This window comes from Coturnix japonica, chromosome 1 (genome assembly GCF_054131305.1).
Source record: "Coturnix japonica strain WE chromosome 1, WE-NBRP24, whole genome shotgun sequence".
Taxonomy (NCBI): domain Eukaryota; kingdom Metazoa; phylum Chordata; class Aves; order Galliformes; family Phasianidae; genus Coturnix; species Coturnix japonica.
In genome coordinates, this window is record NC_140663.1 from 169,094,029 (window position 1) to 169,118,315 (window position 24,287).

General features: G+C 38.2%; 1 protein-coding gene across 14 annotated transcripts in view; it reads right to left on the reverse strand.

The window, feature by feature from the left end:
* Positions 1–21,145, reverse strand: part of DEUP1 (deuterosome assembly protein 1) — a 65,115-nt gene extending 43,970 nt beyond the window's left edge. For 6 of the 14 annotated variants that reach the window (XR_014942245.1, XR_014942244.1, XR_014942243.1 and 3 more), the window contains exons 1-7: positions 20,997–21,145; positions 19,874–19,938; positions 13,978–14,149; positions 12,787–12,882; positions 10,481–10,603; positions 6,890–7,003; positions 3,705–3,917 (exon numbers count right to left, since the gene is read on the reverse strand). Coding sequence is in view for 5 of the 14 variants with exons in the window: in XM_085536475.1 (XP_085392601.1) it covers positions 3,705–3,917; positions 6,890–7,003; positions 10,481–10,603; positions 12,787–12,882; positions 13,978–14,149; positions 19,874–19,917 (762 nt within the window). In the remaining 9 variants the exon portion in view is untranslated. Of the gene's footprint in view, positions 1–3,704; positions 3,918–4,545; positions 4,645–6,889; positions 7,004–10,480; positions 10,604–12,786; positions 12,883–13,977; positions 14,150–19,873; positions 19,939–20,996 lie in introns of those variants that run through there. The other 8 variants (XR_014942248.1, XR_014942247.1, XM_085536476.1 and 5 more) reach the window with 5 other exon arrangements.
* Positions 21,146–24,287: the final 3,142 nt, after the last annotated feature.

A 24,287-nucleotide genomic window follows, 5' to 3' on the forward strand; every position in this document is an offset into this window, starting at 1 on the left:
CTTTAAAAATGGAATAAAAAAATGACACTGCAAGCAAGGAACTTCAAAGGTTTATTTCCCTTAGAGCCTCACGTTAGAATGACCTTCCTTCCAAGAAGCCTGGGGTTTTCCTCTGGCTGAAAGAACTGCCAAAGACAGACATGAAGCACTTTTGGTTTTTTTTATGGGGACTGTATATACAGATTCATTCATCAAATCCTGTGTTAAATTAAGCCTGAAAGAGCTTTTTGAACTTGGAAATGCAAGTCTGGGCATATTCTAGTGAACTAAAGTTTAATGAATTTTTAAAATTGTCAGCAGGAACTTACTTACGATCATCTTAATGACTTCAACATTCAAGAGATAGCCACAACTAGAACATAATATGTTAATTTGAGGTGTGTGTGTGTACACCTCTGATTTGATTATGCAGTGGAAAAGGGGAACACTTCACAGTTTTGTGGTGGAAGTCAGATCACCTGTGGCGCACTGCACTCACCATGCACGTTTACAGAAATTATATTTCCTTCTGTGGAATGTAGTAATGCCAGGAGTAACAGCAGCCACAGCAGTAGCAGCAATTATGCTTGAAAAAGAACTTCAGGTTAATGGTTTCATGCATCTCGTGTATGTTTGCAACTAAGTTTGCCAAACAGTTCATGAGATTGAGAAATACTCTTGGGTCTCAGTTTGGATCTTCTTAAATTCATATTTGCTTCACAGCCAACAAATCCACCTTCCATACAGTTCGCTTTTCTTTCTAACCAGTAGTATGACAGAAACAGGTGGAAGCATACACAAAGTAGTCACGGCGTACAAGATGTGTGTGACGTAATACCATGCTAATTGCCATGGAAATCAAACTTGTCCCCAGCAAGACTCCCATCTCCTGCTCCTCCCTTCACCCAACCCACGTCCAACTAACCTAGTGCTCCATACAGCACTCATATGCTCACCTGCCTACTCCTTCTGGCTGATGACAGACCCTGCACTTCCTGCTTTCTCATATGGATATCCCCCAAAAATACTTCCTCTAGCTTGAAGATTTTCTTAGAGAAGGCTACAGCATGCTGCCATCTACTCTCCCTGCGTTCTACAACACTTACTCCCCCTGTTCCAAATATATTCTAATCCAACTACTATTTGTGGCAACCTTTTCACATCCCCAAAAGCAGGTCTTTTCGCTTGCAGACTGATAAACCTGCATGCAGTCTAGTGACTTAGGGAACTAATGTGCAAATCAAATGTATAAACATCACATACACAGGATTTGGTTGTCCTGGCAATACCTGAAATAAATCTCCACCATATACCTTAATTACCGTGAAGTACATTGTAACTAAAGTTAAATGAAGTTAAGAAAAATAGGTGATCTTTCTCCAGATTAAGTCAATATATTCCTGAATATTGAAGTGCTTAAATTAATAAGCAAAATCATCTTACTGGAGAAAAAAGGAAATGAAAATCTTATTCTTGATCTGTTTCAGTCTTTGCTAATAAAAAAGCTGAAGATATGAGGCAGAAAACTCCCCACTGAAGAAGCAAACTCCCCTGCACTGCACTGGTGGAGCAAGTCCAAGACCAGCTCATGAGACTGAACATGTATAAGTTCATAGAGCCAGACAACATGCATCCCAGGGTCCCGAGAGAGCTGGCTGATGTGGTTGCTGTGAAGCTCTCCATTATATTTGAAGAACCATAGCGGTCAGATAAAGTCTGGGAACTGGAAAAAGAGAAATATCACTCCCATTTACAAGGAAGGCAGGAAGGAGGACCTGAGGAACTACAGGCTGGTGAACTTCACCTCTGGGAAGCCTGGGAAGACCATGAACAAATTCTCCTGGAAGACATGTTAAGGCACACAAGGGACAAGCAGGTGACCTGAGACAGCCAACATGGTTGCACCAAGGGAAGGTCATCCCAGATCAATCTGCAATCTTCTATGGTGGAGTGATGGCAATGATGAACAAAGGGATGGTGACCAACGTCATCTACCTGGACTTCTGCAAGGCCTTTGACATGGTCTCCCACTACAGCCTTCTCTCTAAATTGGAGAGATACGGATTTGAAGGGCAGACTATTTGGTGGACAGGGAGCTGTTTGGAAGGTCGCAGCCAAAGGGTGGTGTTCAATGGCTCTCCGTCCAGGTAGAGGGTAGTAATGAGAAGCGTTCCCCAAAGGACTGTCTTGAGTCTGGTACTCTTTAACATATTTATCACTGATGCAGATGATGGGATGTAGTGCACCCTCAGCAAGTTTGCTGGTCACACCAAGCTGAGTGATGCAGTTCATATAGCAGAAGGAAGGGATGCCACTGAGAGGGACTAAAATAATCTCAAGAAATTGGGACTTTGTGAACCTAGTGAGGTTCAACAAAGCAAATGTTTTGCACTTGGGTTCAAGTAATCCCAGATTAGATTACAGTACACAAACTGTGAGAAAAGCTCCTTGAGAGCAGGCCTACTGAGAAGGACTTGGGGGTCCTGGTTGAGGAAAAACAACCTGAAAGAGCAGTGTGCACCTGTATCCTATAAAGTCAGTGATATCCTGGGTTCCATCAGAAGACGAATGGCTAGCAGGGCAAGGGAAGTGACTGTCCCCCTCTACTCTTGCCCTTGTGAGGCCCCAGCTGGAGTACTGCATCTGAGTCTGGAGCCCCAAAAACAGGAAAGATATGGAACTTTTGGAGAGGGTCTAGAGGAGGGCTACAAAGATATTCCAAGGACTGGAGCACCTCCCCTACAAGGATAGGCTGAATGAACTGGCCTTGTTCAGCCTGGAAAAGAGAAGGCTGTGGGAAGACTCATTGCAGCCTTGCTGTATTTGAAGGGAGTTTATAATCATCAGGGAAAACAGCTTTTTACAAGAACAGATTGTGACAGGATGAGGTGGAATGGTTTTAAACTAAAGGAGGGGAGATTTAGGTTAGATGTCAGGAGGAAGATTTTTACTGAGAGAGTGCTGAGGAGCTGGAACAGGTTTCCCAGAAAGGTTATGAATGCTCCATCCTTGGAGGTGTTTATGGACAGGCTGGCCCTGGGCAATCTGATCCAGTACTTGATCTAGTTGTTGTCAACCCTGCATGTGGCAGGGGGTTGGAACTCGATAATCTCTGGAGTCCCTTCCAAATCAAGACATTCTGTGATTCTATGATATCTCAGTCTTGTAAGAATCCATAGATTATGAACAAAGGAAGAGGCCCCAACAGCTGTTTTCATAAAGCAGTTGAAAAATGGTAAGCTAGAGATAGGATAAAATCTTTTGCGTCAATGCTGCCAGCCTAGACATTCATTGCACTGAAGAATATTCGTAGAACAATAAACCATACCACACACTTTTATATCTACTTATTTAGTATGTAAAGGGCACTTCATGCAACAAGATGTAAAGCAGATAAAGACATTCAATACAAATAGTTTTTATACAAGGAGCCAAGTGAATTAAGATAACTCACTCTGTGGTGCTACAGGAAGAGGAAAGTTATAAAAATCTAGGTAAATAGACAGAAAAAGATATAACTACTGAATATAAAATGTTTTTCAAGTCTTACTCAAAAATTTGACTGTTCACAGCTCATTCCATGCTTCTGCAAAGAATATCCACACAGTAACTGCACAGATCTTGTATATAGGCATCTTAGAACTACTTTTTAAAGTATAGTCGTATTAAATTAATGCTCCAAAATTTATTCCACAGCATTCATGGAAAACGAAATATATCATTACCTGGAACTGGTTTTGGAACATTTTTAGATCCTCATGGAGTTTCAGATTTTCCTCTTCTAGTCTATTCCTGCTTATTGTCATTTCATTCACTGCTGCCCTTAGCTTTTCAACAATTAACCCATCCATTTCTCTTTCAGTCTGGCCATATTTAACAATCTCTTCCTGGTTTTGTTTCTTATCGCTTATCTGGAATTGACTACTCCAGGTTTGCTTCTACAAAACAATAAAATATTTTTAATGAAATTCAATAATTACATCTAAATTTTTAGGGCCAAACAGTTGCTACTGAAATGACTAAGCTAATTCCCATTTTATCCATCAGAACTTGCTTAGAAAAGATGGCACTTTTGGAAAGGTTTGTATCACTATTCTGAAGAATATTTCCTTTCCTTAGCTTCAAGCTCATCATGCACAGTGAGAATAACATTTCTAAAACTTACAAGGGTACAGAATTTTTCTCTGTTGTGTATTTCCCTGGCACTTTGAGATTAATTAGCCTCACAAGTGAAAAGGTGATTATGATGACCTACTCAAAGCAGTTACCTATAAAAAATGATTTGAGAGAAACATTTCTCTTTGAAATAATGAACTCAGTAGGAGATGCGTGTGTACACCTCAGGACTGGAATTAACCTTTGACTAAAAGGTGAGTAGTACACAGCTTGTAGCTCAGTTACTGCAGTAACTGTATTTTTTATTTTTTTGTATCATTATTATTAATCTTGTGGGAAAATCATTTGCACATTCAGCATCTCTGGAAACAGTCTTGTACTTCATTCAGTTTCTTCAGTTTCTTGTACTCATTAAATAACTCTAAAAAGAAAACTTCAGAAAATAGGTACCGGTGGTATTTGTGAATTCACAGGCAGTGTGAAGAACCACAATCACTACGGCAACTGTTCAAAAAATTATCCATACAGATCCTTCCACTTGGACACAGCAGCACTAATCTTTCAGAAGACTGAAATTCAGAATTAGCTGAAAAATGACACCAAAATATTACCTGCAAACCATGTATCATATGAAGATACAAAGCTGAGCAAGAACATTTAAATAAAAAATAATTAGTGCTGCATATACTATATTTCCTTGATAAGGACAGCAAAAAGGAATTCTTTCTTTGGACTCCTTTTGAATTCATTGACTATGTTCTCTTATCTTGTGCTGGCTGAAATGGACTACAGGCTGCACAGTAAATAAGAAGCCTAAATAATTTGGCAGGTAAATTTAATGTGTGTGGATAACAAATTAAGGTCTCCAAGATCTAAGTTGTGGAGTTTGACATGCAAGGATGTCAAAGCATCCTGTGAGATAAAAATGCTAGTCTCCATTTGGAAATCAAAGGCCTTACAGAAGAGAATTTGGGCCAAAGTTGCAGAATCTATTAATGATTCAGAAACAATCCTTCAAACTTATCATTAATAAACTAGTCTGATGTAACTAGTGTGATGTTACAGTTGTGATGAAAGCTGTCTACAAAGAGAGTTCGCTGATGACAGTCATGTGAACTTTGGCAGGAAAATGTGGATGATCATCTTAAGTATTCGACTTTGACTTGTCTAATTATACAATCAACTCAACGTGCACCAGCCAATAGATCTGTCGAGTCAAAGCCCTGTTTTTTTCAGCCATTTGTATGAAAGTTCAATTACAGCAAAAGAACGCTTTCCACGTCTGTAAATGTAATGTAACTGTCATCCTTGGAAACAGTGGGTATGGGTAAAGAGTCTCATAGGAACCATTAAGAACATGTTTCACTAGATTAAGATTCAATGAGCTTAGTCCCACTGGAAAAGAGGATTACCAGTTAGGAACGTAACTGGCTTCCCCATGCTTCATTTTGAGCTGTTTTGTAATCCAAATAATAATTAAGTTATTTCTTTAATTTTTTTTAGAGCATAATAGGCCATCAAGAAATCACTAAATGTATACTTTGATCTAGAATGGAAATATTTTTAAAAAAATAAAGAATATGCTATAGGAGTAAGCTACATAATAAAGAACTAAGTGAACTGACAGGTAAAAAATGGATCAAAAGACCAACAATGGACTGAATGGTAACTGAAAGATGAAAACCATGATTGAAAATGTACAAGTAATCCTACAAACACCTTTATGTGGGTTTCTGGAGCAGCATACCGGGATTCAGTTTTCTCTATAAATTAATGTACATTTCTGACCATAAAATAGTGAGGGGACACCTTAGATTTGATGGAGCTTTATATTTTGACCAAGTAGGAGTGAGATGTACTATCCACAGTGGAAGTTAAATTTCAATCACTCATCACAATTATTGTACAAGGACTGCTCTGCAAGTAACACCTCCCATTTTATTCTGTTGTCCCACAGCGTCAGAGTTGAATGTTGGTGGGATGGCAATAGAGGTTGAAATTTCCTGCCAATATTCTGTTACATTTTGCTGCCATGTGACAGGTGGGCAGCAGAGGGACAGTCTGACAAATTGGAGTCTGACATGGAAGTGTGGAGGAAGGAAAGGTGTGAAATTTAATTTCTCAGTGTGGAAAAAAATCCACACTGACATCCATTAATGCTTACTGAATGTTCATGGAGACCAAACAGTGGATGTGAGCACAGTGAAGCAGCGGGTGGTACGTCTCAGCAGTGGTGACAGTGACAGTAGCTCACCTCAGCTGGTGCAGACATTCACAAGTGTGACATGCAGGCTCATGTTTGTAGCTGGCAAAAATGCATAGCTAATGGAGGTGAGTATGTTGAAAAATAGTGTTCTGCAGCTGAGAATTTGCTCTATCATAACAGTGCTATCGTTTTCTTCGTATCTGTTGTAACTTCCATGGAAACGAGTAAGACAACACTACTTTCAGAGCAATCTATGTGTGTTAGTAAATAGCATAGAAAATAAATCTAAGTCCACAGTATACCTGAGAAATTAAAAAGGAACCTGCATTGCTTTTTGGAGTTATCTTTAGCAGCAAAATCGTACTTTTCATTGTGAGATTTATTTATATTAAAATGAAATTAAGTAACTGCATGTATCAGTGTCTTTCAGTATGGATCTTTCTTACTTAAAATAATGTATCCATTTTTACGTTTGCTAAAAGCTTAGGAGTGTTTAGATTTGAATACATAAGTTAAAATAACTCCAACTGAGCAAACAGCTCATTATATTCTAAACTTCCTTCTAGGGAAGGAAGGTAGAAATTTTACCTGAAACAAATTACATTGCTCAGACAATAATTTTTGCTGAGTGTCTAAATAAATGAGATGATTTTGGCAGATTGTCCCTTTCTTATCCCATTCTCTCGATTTTGCTTTAAATTCCTGAAAGACAGCAAAAGAAAGTTACTGAGCAGGAGGAAAAATACTGTTTTTCCTTAATTGAAATAAATTATTACTTTTATCGTTCCAAGAAAAGCATAGTTCTGTAGCTCATATGTAATCTTCCCATAATTTTGGAAAGAAGAAAAAAACCCAAGGATATAAAACAGGCATCCAGCCACAAGCCACCCTCTCTGGGAAAAAAAAATCATCTTAAAGGCTGTTAATCTGAAAAACTTGGGAAGTGAATATATTCACAGTATCATAGAATTGCTCAGGTTGTAGAAGACCTTCAAGATCATTGAGTCCAATTGCAACCTAACCATACTACTGTAACTAACAACACTCTGCTAAGTCATGTCCCTGAGCACCACATCCAAACACATCCAGGGATGGTGACTCAATCACCACACTGGGGAGCCTATTCCAGTGTTTAACAACCCTTTCTGTAAAGAAATGTTTCCTGATATTCAACCTAAACTTACCCTGGTGCAATTTGAGGCCATTTCCCCTCGTCCTGTCACCTGTCAGCAGCGAGAAGAGACCAACCCCGCACTCACTGCAAACAACTTTCAGATATTGGACGAGAGCAATAAGGTTTCCCCTCAGCCTCCTTTTCCCCAGACTAAACAGCCCCAATTCCCTCAGTCTCTCCTCATAGAGCATATTCTCCAAGCCCTTAAAAACCTTGTTGACCTTCTCTGGACCTACTGCAGCACCTCCATGTCCCTTATGTACTGAGGTGCCAAAACTGAACACAGTACTCAGTGTGAGGCCTCACCAGTGTAAAGTACAGGGGCAGGATGACTTCCCTAGTCCTGCTCAACACACCATTCCTGATACAAGCCAGGATGCCATTGGCCTTCTTGGCCTCCTGGGCAAACTGCTGACTCACATCCGACTGTCCATCAGTACACCAAGGTTTCAATCACTGAATAGAAATGACAGTATTTAAAGTCACTTCACTTGCTGTAAATCTTAGAGTCATGACTATAAAACGCCAATTATATTGGAAAGTATAATAATTATAGGAAAGAATAATCAGCATAGGATCAAACCCTTAATAATCAGACAAATATTTTAAGTGCTTTTTCGGTTGTTCCTTTTCTTGAACAAATGAACAGCAGCTACAGCGAATACATTTTATTTCTTCTAAAATTGTTCAGTTGCTGCTTCTGGAATCTTTTCCTAAGTAAGTTCACCTAGTTTGAACAAAACCTTTTTTAACAGATGTTATTACAATCAGGTTTTGCTAATAATACTTTTGTATTTGGGTTTATATTTGTACTGATATATATTTGTATTTATACTCCTACTTACACTGTTTGAATTTATATTGTATCAGATCTTGTATTCTTGTCACAACTGACTTTAAAGGCAGCATTACACAAATAAATGGGATTGCTCCACAGCTAATAAAGTTCTAGCTCGTCTTGTTTGGATGAACAATTAGCAAAATTACAGTGAATAAGCCTTAATAAGAATTGCCTTTTTCACAATGGAAATGTTGGTTCCAAAAAGGAAGATGAGTTTTTACAATTATCTTAAACTGACAAACTCCTCTACCACACACACACACACACACACACACACACTTAGCTTTCATAATATGTGCTTTGGTATTTTAAATGAACAAAAATCTTCCAGTTGCACAAAATGTCCTACAAGTGGAGTTTCAGTCTGCTAAATGAAGACTGCAGGTTCAAGGCATTACTAAAGGACTGCCGAGATTAGTAGATTTTCAACACAGATTATTTCCTTAATACTAGAATTTTCCTGTATATATTCCAAGCGATCATTTTTCACACTGCTTAATTAATCAAACGACAGAATTGTGTTACATTATTTTCTTGTTATAATCCTGAATGAGGTCATTCTCAAATTAGCTGGATCAGACAGTTTCAAAGTAGTGATATATTTAGTCAATTATCAATGTATAACTCATATATTTTTCTTGTAGTGGCAGTGCTGGTAGCTCTGCTGAAATCCAAAGCTTTGCAGATTTTTTGATGATAAGGACTCTTCCATGTGGAAGAGACATCATTTATGTGTTATATAAAGTGACCTGAAGGTTCCTTCTTCTGCAAAATCAAAATACAGATCCTAAAATGCTTTTTAATTGTAATTTAAGTATGAAAGAACTTAAAATCTGTCAGCTCTTAAGTTTTCATTTGTGGGGATCTCCAAGTGTTTACATTGTCTACCATTACAAATCTATATAAATCTAAATGATGAGCATCTAAGTCCTCACAATGCTTAAAAGCCATGCAACTAGCTCACACTTAGTTTCCACTGGTCTTTTGCTTCCTTTCCCTGCAGAAGCCAGGTCAGTAAATGCTTGAAGCACACATTAATTTTTTTTATGATCTCTGCAAAGGATGGCCAAAGAAAATCTTGATTATTTTACTGATCCTTCTATGCTACATCAGACTATAGGACAGACTGTTCTCCCAGCGTAGGGAACTCTCAGTTTAATAATCTTCTCTCCAAACAGAATCTGAACCAGAATCTCCTCGTGTTAATTTTCTACATAATAAACTACAGACTGTTTTTCAACAGTTTCTGGAGTTTCTTTTCTGGAAGTTGTTTCATTTTGCAAAGAAAATGTACTGGCTTAGTAAGAAAGCAGAAGGAAAAAAATAATAGAATTAGAGATTATGTTGCTCGGTCCTTTGTTTCTGTGGCAGTGAATGTACCCATAAGAGTATCTGAGAAGCAGCTGACATGTAGAATACCACACTATAGATGCCAATTTTCTGTGCTCAGTAACTCTCCCATTGGCTCAGTAAATATGTAACTGTTCCACAGATAATAATGCAACTTCAAACTGTTGAGAAGTCAAGGCTGGGAATTCTGTTTAGAGATCAGCATCTTACGCATCCAAGAATCAGTCAGCTAAAATTCACTTCTGTGTCTGGCTGAATAGAGAATATGACTGAATCCTGTCGTCAGCATCACAGATTATCCAGTTCCCCACTAGATACATTGGATTCTGCAGACTGTATTTTTAAGTGCCTTATCCTTGCTAATGTGTGACCTATGGAAAATAAGTACTTCAGTCAAAGTTGTGGATGGCCTCAGACCTGTAAGTGCTGACAGGATACATGTATAACAAACAATTCTCCAGTCCTAAATCCTTATTCTATCTAGCCCTACACAATAAAAGTTGTCCCGAAGTCTGTAAGACTTACATTAATGGTAGATTCTCATGCCTGAAGAGATGATACTATCCAGTATACAAACAGGAAGTAAAATTTATTTATCGTTACATTTGTGAAGCAAATGATGTCTATTAACTCATAAAACTATCAACAACACTAATAAAACTTCAATGAAAGAACAAAACCAGAATATCAAACTATACGCCTTTTCTTATCTGTCATTTGTAGAAGATTCAGATACTTTGAGTTTACATCTGTAACCAAGAAATCAATTTTAGAGGCATACTAAAAACAGAACATGGTAACAAAATATTCTTACCTCCAGTTTCTTGTTTAAATTGCGCAGTTCAAATGATGTCTCCAGGCTTCCTTCACTTTTTTCTCTACTTTGAAGATTTTTTTGTTTTAAAAGCTTTTCATAACTATGTGTCAGCTTTGAAAACTAAAAGTGAAAGCAGAGGGGAGCATACAGAATCTGTCAGGGATTGACTGTGTGACCAAAGTTCTCATTAAACTACAATTGCCTTCTGCAAGTTCTACATACAATACAATAAGGAAGCATTTAATAAAATGGAGATGAACTAGCTCTCACTTAAATGTAAACCAACATTTCAAATAGGTTCATTTGACAACTACTTAATTATGCTAAAGATTTTTATGGCACCATTACCCATATTGTCATTTCCTCTGGCGCTTACGTGAATTTTTTACACTTGTTTACTGCCATCTTGTGTTAACAATTTTAAAGGGTGCTTCATCAACCAGAATGAAGGATTATCATTAGAATATTTTGGGCTTGCATGTTTCTTTTCTATAATGGAAATTGCTGAAATGTTATGCATTGCTTTCTTCTGGAATCGTGGAGTTCCAAGGAGCATCTTTGAGAATTAGACCCCAAATACTGTTCTGCCTATTGATCTTACTATGAAAGCGTGGCTTAAGTGCCAGAGGCAAAGTCAGGAAGGTATCAGCAGAAATACCAGATTCTTCAGAAGTGTGGTCACTAAACAGTTTGTTACTCTACAAGAGCCTGAGGAGGACTATCGAGAGTTAGAAAGAGCTGCCCTCAAATGCTTATACATTTCACCTCTCTCAGATACTCCTCATACACTGAGAGGAATCATATTCCAGGAGCATTCAGTTCCTTCCATTGATTCTAAAGGGAGCATGACGTAGCTCAGAGTTGGACATTAAACTCAGCAAAAGTGCTGAGAACAAAATGGATTATCATTCTTGTGCCTTAGGTTTTCTGCCATTTTCAGAATGAGAGTAACTAAGTATCATATGGGGGAAAAAAACAAAACCAGAAAGAAAATAATTAAGATGAATCCCTAAAGATTTTGCTACTTAATTATAACAAAATGCTGTACATTTGAATGAGTGCAAAAAGTGTGGCTTAAGAGTTTCAGGTTACCTATCGGGAACTATTCCTCTAATACAAAAAGATACTTTACTGCAGTCAACTGGAATATAATCAGTTCTGTGGGAAGGTTGCTCTTTAAAACAGTTGTTCACATTAGTATCAAGGGTAAAAAGCACGGAGGACCACAGCAGAAGTGTTATCACAGAGAAAGTTGCTCTGAATAGCCTGAACACTGTTAGGGAGAGCTAGAAAAAGCAACCCTTTCTATTTCTATATCAAGATTAGGAAGGAATAAAAACCGCAAGGGATTTTAAGAAAACATCTGCACAGAAAGATACAATGATGTAAATATTAACACGCTATTTGTGCAAAATTAAATTGCAGCTCTTAAGAAAGTACATTGTTGAAGGAAGTATAATGTTCATGTGAAGATAAGAAGCAAAAGAAAGGAGACAAAGGAGACATAATCTTAAAAATAAATTCTATATTTACTGGCTTAATGGGCTGTGGGTGATAAGTATCACCTCCAAGTGAAAATAATCATTCCTAATTTAGACAATTTAAGAATTCTGTGGTTAAGTATGATGACTGGAAAAAGTTAATTATAATGCTTACTCCCTGGTAGGAGAATTCAAAGAAGGAAGCAGTAGAATAGCAGGAAAAACAGCATGGAGATGTGGACTTGAATTCGTTAAAAACAGAATCAGAATAGTTTGAAATTTATCAAGAATCTGAATTCATAACTGATATAAAAAAAAAAACGGAGAGCGAAAGCACAGACACAGAGCAACACATAAATAAAGCCAAAACAACTCCACAGAGCCGGGCTACTCTGATTTTAATGCTGTGTTTCCTTATGGAAAGTTATCACACTTCTATAACAAAGCCTGTAAACCAGTCAAACAAAAACCAGAAAGAAATCTACAGCAAAGTAGTGGCAAGAGCAATTTAAACCTGAAAATTCTCAATGAGCATCCAGATCATATGAGCACGAATCTAATTATGTGTTTTATTTGTTCTCTAAGGTTATATGTTATTAGTCCATAGTCAGAAAATTAAACACTTGTCTTCACATCAAAATCCATCCAAAGAGTTTGTACATGTCAGTACAGAACGACAATGGAGCCAGGCTAGAATTCAGCATCATTTGGATTACACAGTCCAACCTATTCCCAAATTCATAAGGGTGTATCTGTATCATAAGGCATGAATAAGTTTTTTAAAATGCAATCAGAAAATAATGAAACTGATATTTTTCTTACTTGAGATTTAAGTGCACAGAGCTGAGTTTTGTAATTCTGAGCCATTTCATAATTAGTTTTCTTTAAGTTTTCCAGTTGCTGAGAAAGTAGTTCCACCTACAGTTAGAAACACACCATAAAGCCAGGTTGCACCAATCGAACTGCGTATTATATTATGAATTAATGATAAAACCATACGAGCCTGTCATGAAAGACTCTTTAATGGAGCATTTCTGACCCAAATATATAAATGAACTGCTGTGTCCCAACATCAGAATTTTGCTTGAATTGTTTATGTTTTGAATTATCTGAGATTTTTACAGAGACATGAGAAATATGACCAAGACTATACATAACACCTGTGTTTTTCTGGAGAGGCAGTTGTAAGCTAGCTGCAGTATGCTAAGATATTTCAGATAACATCTGTGTATGGGCAAATAGATTGATGCTCTAAGGACTGGCTAGCTGAATTATTCTCTTGGCTCCTCTGACTGCAATGACAAAGGGCAGGTTCCTACAATTGTTTGTTAGGGAAAGAGATGCATTTCAAGTCTCCCACTGGCCCCTGGCTCACACAAGGACACCCATATACAAACACATAACACCTAACTTCAGATGTCTTGCAATAGAGCTGAACGTCATGCCAGAATTCACTGATACTTCTGAAACAATATTCAGCACACACAACTTGAAGTGCAGGTGATGTCAGATCCACTGGTGCCTTCAGTTTGATCAGCAATTCGAAGTGGTAATACAATTCAAATCTTAACTCTTAGTAATAAAATTAACATTCAAAGCCAGTACAGCATGTGAAATGATAAAAATGGAGTATAAACATGAATTACAATGACATAAATTTGCCCAACTTTTGGAGCTGCATTTTTCCATTTAAAATTTCTGATTAAGGTAGAAATATTGTCATCTAGGAAAAAAAAATCAAACTATCTTTTCAAAGCTAAACTGAGAATATTTGATTTAGACTTTCAGGAAATAAAAGAAATAAAAGAAATATGGGACTCTGACATTTTTAGAATCACTTTTCAGAACAGAAGCCCACTTTAAATCAAAATAGTAAAGATAATTTGTGACCTCTAAAAAGCTTGGTATTTTTATATGACAGAACAAACAAGCCTACAAACAGAGCATTGAGATCACACTATTAACTTCCTCACATGATATAAACTTTTTAATAGATCTGATATTTTCAAATACCTCTTGACCCTTTTGTTCCAATTTGCTTTGGGCACTTGCTAATTCTTGATGCTGGATATCCATCTGTTCTTCAAAAGCTTTCATCTTCCTTTCCCATTCTATTTTCTTGCTGTTTACTATGATGTCAACTTGATGCACTAAGTCCTGAAGTTCAGCTTCACATGAAGAGGCTCTAGTAACAATAATAATGAGAAAAAAAACCACTTTTTTTTTTTTTTAAATATAGGATAAGGGAGAAGACAAATTTGTAGTTATATTGGTAAGACTTCATTTTACTTCTGATGGAAATAGCCATTTTTCAACATCAGAAAGGAAAGAAACGGAACAGTTAAGTGATACCTTCAAAAGTTAAATCATAAATTTGCCTGAAGTCCAAACCAGAATATTCAGCACATTCCTGGCTTTTTACCTAGCATAAATACTGTCTGATATGCTCTCACTCGTTCAGGGACAAGCTGTTGTATGAGTGTAAGAAGAAAGTATTCAGGCTGAAACCTCAAAGGACAAGAGTAGGAGAAAGTTAAGTTGCACAGGGCTTCCTATGAAGTGTTGAGTATTGATGGAAGCAGAGCTTACTGGAGGAGGTTATTAAACAGATAGCCTGAAAGCTAGTCACTATCCTTGACTGCTGGTTCAACTCTTACACTGTTTTCCCAATCTCATTGTGGAAAATGAACTTAAATAAAAAGACTTCAATAATACTACTCATTTTTAATACTACCAGGAAGCACAGAAATGAGGGCGGTTTGAAAATGACCTTGTCTTGGGGAGGCCATGAACATTAGAATTTTTCCAAACTTAAGAGGTTAAATTTCAATTACATCCCACACAGTACAACTTCATTGTCAGTGATGGAATATTTTTTGCATTGCTGCTCTAGGACTATGATGTACCACAAGGAACAAAATGATGGTATGTTGTTAATATATGAGATATCAGCAACTTAAAGCAGTCAAAGCTGCTCATAGTTACCCTCTTGTACTTATATGGGAGCAATAAATCAGATGGTATATATCATTTAGGGACACATAAAAAGCATCTGAACTTTAATATGAAGATTCTTTATTCCAGATAAGTTCAAACTGTGTATTTGATAATGAGTATTAGTAAAAAATGAAATAAGAAACATATTTGGGTATGGATAATGTTAGAAGAAACTACACATTTTTTTAAGCACTCTTAAAATTCCCACTTGTAGAAATGCCCTATTTTACATCTTCATTATACGGTTCTTCTGGGTATCTGAGATTTTTCCCATAAGTGTTTTGGAGACTTTATTGCCCAATAAACTCAATCGTTTTATGAACTGTGGGTTTCTCTCCATCTGTGAATTTACAGCTGGCATTTCAGAATGGCAACTTCTTTAAAAGTTGGGATCTTTCTAAAGCTTGTGGATCTATTCAAATTTTGATTAAATATTCTGATTAAGAAAAAGAAAATGACAATATAATTAATTAAAACTCTTCCTTGAAACACTTCTAACAATTTTATTTTTCTGACTTACTGTTTCGTATCCATTTAAGGTAAAATTCAGGAGTTTTGTGAAAAGATAGAGGAGACAATGTACATTCCTGCCTAATTCCTCTCCATAAAATAAAGAAGGGGAATTTTATTCCATTAACACATAAAGCTATTTTTGGACTGCTACAAAGACTGAGCTAAAGTGGCATTTACCTCACTGAAGTGAAGGAAAATCTTTCACTGATTGTTTTTAAGCAGTGAGCAATGTACTGCGTTGTTAACCTCTCACAGCATCTCATTCATTTCCTTTTTGGTAAATCTCTACTTTCCACACATTCCATTAGTTGTATCTGTTATCTACACATCCCTTTCTCATATTAGTGAACCAACCTTTTCTTTTTTTTTTTTTTTTTTTTACTTCTTTTTTTATCTTTTTTTTTTTTTTTTTCCTTTTATGGTTTTAATTAAAGTTTTTTTTGTATGCTTGTTTGCTTTGGAAAGTGATAACCTTTATAAATAACCCCTTATGCAGCTTATGACTTTCTTTAGATCTACCTTTATCTTATCTTTGGCACATATTGGGAAGCGCTGAAATGTGCCATCAGTAGCCACTGTTATTTTACCTTGTCCATGTGCTGTTATCTCTGCATTATGAAAATCGTTATGAAAATTTCTCCATTTTCCCTCTGCAATGATTTATTCTATTACTGCCATATCTACAAGAATGGACAAATAAATCACATCGTGTTTTTTTTCTGCAGTGTCATCTGTCTCCCTCTTAACTCAGTAGATTGTACTGTTAGTAAACACCTGTTTGCTGTTCACTTTTTTCCTGTCACAGCGCCCATTAATTGTGCAATTGATGTTTAATCTAAATTTAAGTTCAATTTCCTCGTACTGCTGCATAATTTCCAAGCCTCATATTATTTTTATTCTTTTGGTTCATAAAACAAGCAATTGTAATCATGTATTTCATAAATATGATAATCTAAAATGATGGAAAATGTGCTGTAATCTATTACTTTTCACTGTATTTAGCACTCTGGTAAGCATCTCTTCTATTAAAAAAAAAGAGTGGTGTCATTGTTTTGAGTTTTCCTGTATTTTGTTTTCCTCTTAAAAACATCATCTCAACTAATCTTTCTCAAAATAAGTAAAAGAACAATAACTGGTGACTATTTAATTCATACAAGTTTAAAAGTTACCAACACTCTTGACTACACATGGTACACGTAGGTGTGTGACAAATGCCTTTGTGACTGCCTGTCAGTTTTGTAGTCATTCTAGTATGTCTGTGGCATGATAGTCTGAATAAGTGAACATAGCTACTTCCTTTATGAATTCTTTACCATTTCCTGGCTCTCTTTCCCTTCCCTTCCCTTCCCTTCCCTTCCCTTCCCTTCCCTTCCCTTCCCTTCCCTTCCCTTCCCTTCCCTTCCCTTCCCTTCCCTTCCCTTCCCTTCCCTTCCCTTCCCTTCCCTTCCCTTCCCTTCCCTTCCCTTCCCTTCCCTTCCCTTCCCTTCCCTTCCCTTCCTTCTTCCTTTGTTCCCATCAGTCAGTAATTTCTTAAATAATTGCCATAGACATAGTTACATGGAGACAAAAACTGGTGCAGCATCTGCATAATGTAGCAGCAAAATGCAGAAGGGTTAATGACAAAGCACACAGCAGCAGACATGTAAATGTCCTAAGGGGTGTTGGTGAGGATTTCAGTATCCAAATTAGCACAGGATACCATTTTGTGTCATGTACTTTGCAATCTGGCAGATGTTATTGAGTGGACCAACTGAGAACGTGCCAAGTAATTAGGAACTCTATTTTAGCAGAACCCGACTAATCAAACACAGACTGAACCACACACTCAGAGGTAATATTGTCTTAGTTTCAGCTGGGACAGAGTTAGTTGGTTTCACAGTGTCTGCTATGCTGCTATGTTTTGGTTGTAGGAGAAAAATAATGTTGATAACATAACATTTCTCGTTGTTGCTAAGCAGTGTTGTAAAGAGCCAAGACCATTCCATTTTCTCCTTTCCTATCAGGATGGGGGTAGGTACAAGAAGCTGGGAGGGGACAGAACCACGATAGCTGACTTCAACTGGCCAAAGGGACATTCCGTACCATATGACATGTGGAAGGAGTTTTGAAAGGAGCAGGAGTTCTGTTCTACTCCCAGAACTGCTCCCTAACATTGCTGTAGCATTATGCACATCACTACATAAAGATGCACTTGGCAACTACCCCCACCTACTAGCACAGGAGGACTATAAGAGCTGCTGTGCCTGTTATTTTAATCCCTTTGGTGTTTTGCAAACAATGGTTACTATACTCCCTCAAAATATGACCAATGATATGGTATGAGAATTATGCAAATTTCATTCCATCGCTGGAGGTGGAATGTGGAAAACTCTGGCATATTTTGTTTAATATAATATCAGGTAAAAAACAGGGAAAAGTTTACCTATAAAGGACAGAAGAATGGGAATTTTACTCATAAGCATTCAGCACTCCTACACTGCTGACTGCATTCACCAAATGCATTCCTCCCACATGGAACCAATGACTTGTATTTAAGCAAGTGGGAGCTACTCTGTTGCATTTACTATGAAATGTCTGAAAACACTGTAAAGTAATTCATTTTTAAAGAGGTGTAGGCAAGCTACTCTATTTCCTTAATAGTGAAAATAGAGGTGATTCATATTCTGCTGTCATTAATGATTATTTATTTGCATGTCAAACGTGTATATTTCCAAATTTAGAGAAAACAAATCCTGTATAGTAAATTTTACCAACTTCAGGCCTTCACGATCCTTAACCCAGCTTCTAGAGCCAGCATTAACTCCTTTCCTCTTCTAAAGAGCTGCTCTAGAAATATAAAAGATATAAGCTGTCTGTGATACCTCTCCATGAGTACTTTTACCCTGTGCATGAAATACAACTGATATATCTAACAATTTTTAGCCATGTATTGTCATATATGTGTGGATGGATAATTTGTGACTTACGAGCTTTTGCAGATGCGATATAATTGTCATGATTTCTATCCCATAATTTCATCCCTTTTCCAAATTTTAGAGCTACCTGCATTATTTCTGCAGTGCCATCAGCACCGAAAGGGAGGACGGTTGGACTAGATGATCTTGTATGTCCTTTCCAACCTTGCGATTCTATGATTCTATGACTGAAATGTCGGTCTCTCGCTGGATGTGTACCCTAGACTAAACTTCCAGATTCTTGGTACTATTAATGGAAATAAATAGCTATCTAGAACATCTATTGTACGGTGGGATAAATCACTTTCTAGATCCATCTACAGTAGCTTGAAATTTCATATATGCCAATTACAACTATGGATCTGCACATAGCAGGGGGGTTGAAACCAGATGATCATTATGTTCCTTTTCAACCCAGGCTGTTCTATGATTCCATGATTCCATTCTATGGTCTGAACTCAGAAAATGGGCTTTTGACTTATTAAAGAAGTAGCCAAAGAATATCAATATATATTTTTAAAATTCAAGTTTTTATGAGACCATATTTACCAATCAGCAACTAACAAAAAGAATGGCCCTCAAAGCCAAAGAGGAGCTATGTTGTTCAGAATGCATTTGGAATGCAGCATGCTATTTTGTTCCATTATAAGAACTGCATGAATCATTCTTCAGTACAACCGAGCATGCTTTCACATCATATTAAAGCTTTCTTCAGCCAGAATAAGGTGTGGGTGAATATTTGTGTTTCTGTTACTTTTAAGAAGTACTTTTACACTTAATTTGTGCCATATTAGCTAGATTGCTTCTTGATAATAGCGATATGAGGAACTATTTGATACGACATATGGAGAGGTGCTCTATCTTGCTCTGTTCCTTGAACAGGCTGGATGACGTGAGATCCTACATCAAATCTCACCCATGGTTTGAGCTGCACTGCATTTTTTCAGCTCCATTTGGATGATGTGGAGAAAAGATGAGTGTGTTGGGAAGAGAAGTGCACATAATACCTGGCCGAACAATTTAGGTTATTGTATGTGAAAAATAAAACTACAGCTTGAACAATAACCTTGTTTCTAATACTTTTGCATGTTTTAAGTGCTGTGATATGTAAGTTTATATAGCTGTAGCCTAGCAACTTCAATAATTTTTGAAGACCACTCAAAATGAAATTTCTTAGTATTTTAATAAAACCCAGTTTACATTGTTTTCTTTTTGTTTAGGTATGAAGATTTTAAGGACTTAAATATATAAAAGTAGAAAATCAAAGCTCTAAACTGTGCTATCTTAGTTGTCAGTAACCTCTTCACACCTTTCACAAAAGGATTCCAATATATTGTAGAAGAATATTTGCTTCTGAAATTGTTAATATTTTGTTTTATATCCTTAATAAACTGATATAATTCAACTCCGTTACGCATTCAAACCCCCAGATAGTCTTTACTTACTTAGAGTGAGTCTGTTCCTGAAATATTTCTAAGCCCTGCTCCATACTGCTCAAAGTCTTGTTAACCTGTTGGAAAAGCAGAAATCATATAATTCACACAGAATCACAGAATTGTAGGGGTTGGAAGGGACCTCTAGAGATAATCGAGTCCAACCCCCCTGCCAAAGCAGGTTCCCTACACCATGTCACACAGGTCGGCATCCAGGCGGGTCTTAAATATCTCCAGAGAAGGAGACTCCACCACCTCCCTGGGCAGCCTGTTCCAGTGCTCCGTCACCCTCACTGTAAAGAAGTTCTTCTGCACATTTGTGCGGAACTTCCTATGCTGTACAAATTCAGGTTTTAGGAAAACTGGACATAGCAAAGCAGTGCATGGTGGATAGTTCAGTGCTTTCCTTTCAATTTCTGTGATTCTTCCGCCTCAAACAACAGGGGAAGGGAAACAGAATCACAGAATCACAGAATGACCCGGGTTGGAAGGGACCTCAAGGATCATGTAGTTCCAACCCCCCTGCCTGGCAGGGCCACCAAACATACACCTTTACTACATCAGGTTGCCCAGGGCCCCGTTCAACCTGGTCTTGAACACCTCCAAGGACGGGGCATCCACAACTTCCCTGGGCAGCCTGTTCCAGGGCCTAACCACTCTCCTAGTGAAGAACTTCCCCCTAACATCCAACCTAAATCTTCCCTCTTTTAGCTTAAAACCATTTCCCCGTGTCCTGCTATTGTCAGCCCTTTCGAAGAGTTTACTCCCCTCCTGGGTGTAAGTTCCCTTCAGGTACTGAAAGGCTGCAATGAGGTCACCCCGCAACCTTCTCTTCTCTAGGCTGAACAAGCCCAACTCCCTCAGCCTGTCCTCATAGGGGAGGTGCTCCAGCCCCCTGATCATCTTCGTGGCCCTCCTCTGGACCCTTTCCAAAATCTCCATATCTTTTTTGTACTGAGGGCTCCACACTTGGACACAGTATGAGAGATGGGGCCTCACAAGAGCAGAGTAGAGAGGGACAATCACCTCCCTATCCCTGCTGACCACCCCTCTCCTGATGAGAGCTATCACTGCCGGCTATCACCGGCGTTGCTCGCCGTACCCTCAGCGGACCCCTCCCCTCCCTTCCCGTTACCTGCAGCTCTCCTCCTGCCGCTCCCTCAGCTCCCTCCGGCTCCGTGGCCCCTCGGCCCGCTCATTCCCGTGCCCCCATCCCGCCCCTGTTCCCGCCCGCCGCCCTCCCTGCCCGCTTTGCCCCGCGGCCGTTGATGGCCGCGCCGGGCCGTCACCGCGGCAACGAGGGGTGAGGCGGGAAGAGGGAGCGGTACCTGTGAGGGGAGAGGCGGGAGGACTGAGCGGGACAGAGCAAACTATGCATTATGAACAACGCTTTTAAAATGAAAGATTAAATTAAAAGTATACGTAGAATTTCAGGAAAATTCGTGATGAAGTTTGCTTACTCAGACTTTAGCAAAGCCTTTGTGTTCCACAGAACTCTCACAGAGAAGCTGCAGCTCATGGCTGGGATGGGTGTTGGTTATTGAAACATTTCATAAACTTAGGATTTAAAATACGTTGTGGAAATAATTTGCAGTGTAACTGCCAGCAAATTCCCTGTTGTTCATTTGAAGTTTAACTTTTCAACCCCTATTCCCACTGGGCTCATTTTAATTTCCTACCTGTCTCATACCTTCTCAGTGCTAATCAGTTATTCAGAAATTGAACTATCATGCCCAAATAAAATGTGAAGAAAAAATATCAACATTCACACGGAAAAATAATTTCAAAATGACATATCAATGCCTTAAAAGCTTTTCTGAAGGACAGGTTCCCACTGCATTTAATCAAAGTTGTGTTTCTAACTCCTGGATGCTCCTCTGAGTATCTCATTTGCTATATTAAAATAAAATCTCCTACAAAATTCATGACATTTTCAATTTGCTTTTGCTCACCGATGTTATCTTTTGACTAGAGCTTGTTAATGAGAAGGAAAATTTTCACTTGTTGACTTTGTAAAGGTAATTAGTAGTATTCAAAGCAGATGGAGAGGAAGCATAATAAATGCAAATAATTAAAGATTTTGTAAAGGATATTTATACATACATTAAATTATGGTAGCCAGTAAAGTAATAAAGAAAAAGAAACTACTTTAAAACCTGCAAATTAATGGAAAGATATAAGCACAGTTCTGCAGGAAAATAAAGAGGAGTTATTTCAGGTCACGGACCAAACAGTATATGACCAAATGTCAAACAAGACGAGGCACAGCATTGATATTAAAACAAACAAACATGGAAAATTATCAAGGCAGACACTCAGAATTACCTGGCAACAACAGAATACAGGAAAATCCAAACAGTGATCCAGGGGGCACAAAGATGTATAGCTTCAATAGGATGCCCCTTGCTCAGCCTGGTCCTGGGATTCATGAAGCAAAATGAGATTAACAGCTCCAGTAGAAGAACTGGAAGAAGCTGTATAAAGAGAGTTGTTCATTTTCCAATATCTGCAACTCTGAATTGCCAGATTCTTCTCTTTCTTTCGTAGCATTGCACCACATTATTGATGGGTAGGTATCCTGTCTGTTCACCTAACAGAACACATGCCACAGCTGTTCCTGTTTTGAAGGGAAGCATTGGAAGTGAGTCCCTTCATACAGGATGTATTTTGCCACTGGTGTGGACTTCACATGGAATTGTAGAGCTTTTGTCACTAATGTTTGGGAAGTGTGTAGTTATTAAGATACAGTGCTGAAAGGCAGGCAACCTAAATTCTATTGCAGTTCCACTCCACCAACAAATTGTATTAAGAGCTTTTGAAGAAGTCCTAAGTCCTAAGAGAATTTAGAACTCAGAATCATAGAATCACAGAGCATGGAGGCTGAAAGGGGCCTCAAAAGATCATCTAGTCCAACCATTGCTGGAAAAGGGCACCTGGATGAGATTATACAGCACCAGTCCAGTCATGTCTTGAGAACTTCTGTCACATCCCTGGAGAGTTTTTTTTTTCAGCAGTTGATTGTTCTCACTATAAGAATTTTCTTTCTTTAATTAGGACTTGTTGCCCCTTGTTCTATCCATGTGGAGACTTGTGAAAAGAGACCCTCCATCCTTTTGTAGCCACCTTGTATGTACTGGAATGAGGTCCTCCCTGGCCCTCCAGCAGGGCAGAAAGACTTGACTCCTTCAGTCTTTCCTCACTGGTCAGGTTCTCAAGATTTCTGATCGTCTTCATGGACCCTTTCTAGTTTGTCCATGATGTTTCTGAAATACAAGGATCAGAACTGGATGTGGTACTCCAGGTGCAGCCCAACAAGTGATGAGTGATATTTTATATACTGATTCCGTTTTTTTGCAATCTCAGACGATAAACTTGTGTTAGAGAAAAACCCTTTTGTTGCAAGAGACAGAGTCTGACTCTTGTAAGAAACATACATGTGATATTGCTTTCTTTGGTGTTGAAATCACATTGTTTTATTAACTCTCACATGATGGATTCACAGCAGCTCTAAAAACACTTTAATATTTATATTCTCTATGTTAGTTTGGATGCTTATGAACATATCAACTAAATTTAGAGGAGCTCTTTTAGAAAGTGTAGATGGAAAGGAAAAGGAGTAGCTTAGCATAAGCCATTTCTCAACAAGAAAAGACAGCAGACAACAGAACCTATGGCAGAATTCCCAAGATATAAACATGAAAAATCATAGAATCACAGAATCATTGAATTACCCAGGTTGGAAAAGACCTTGAGGATCATCAAGTCCAACCACAGCCTAACTATAGTACCCTAACTCAACCCTCTGCTAAATCATATACTCTTAAACACATCCAGGGATGGATGGCCTAAAGCATCTCCCATATGTGGAAAGGCTGAGTAATTTGGGACTGTTCACCCTAGAGAAAAGTAGACTGAGAAGGGATCTGACGAATGTTTATAAGTATCTGAAAGGAGGTGGGAGGCAAATGGATGAGGCCAGGTTCTTCTCAGTGATGTGTAGTGACAGGACAAGGAGCAATGGCCTAAAACTTGAACATAGGTAGTTCCATACTAACATGTGGAAGAACTGCTTTGTGGTGAGGGTGATGGAGCACTGGAGCAGGCTGCTCAGAGAGGTCATGGAGTCTCCTTCTATAGAGATATTCAAGACCTGTGTGGATGCCTACCTGTGCGAATGATTGTAGGGAGCCTGCTTTAGCAGGGGGTTGGACTTGATGATCTCTTGATCCCTTTCAACCCCTGCAGTTCTGTGATTCTGTGATGTAAGCACTGAGAGAAGAACAAAATTTTAGAAACAACTTTTGGAAGAGAGAGGATTTTCTTTTGTGTGTGTTGAGTTTTTGTGTTTGGTTTTTTTTTTTTTTGTAAGAATCAGACAAGCATAAAATCAACCTGAGGATTCTGAAGGCACCTACCTAATTTACTG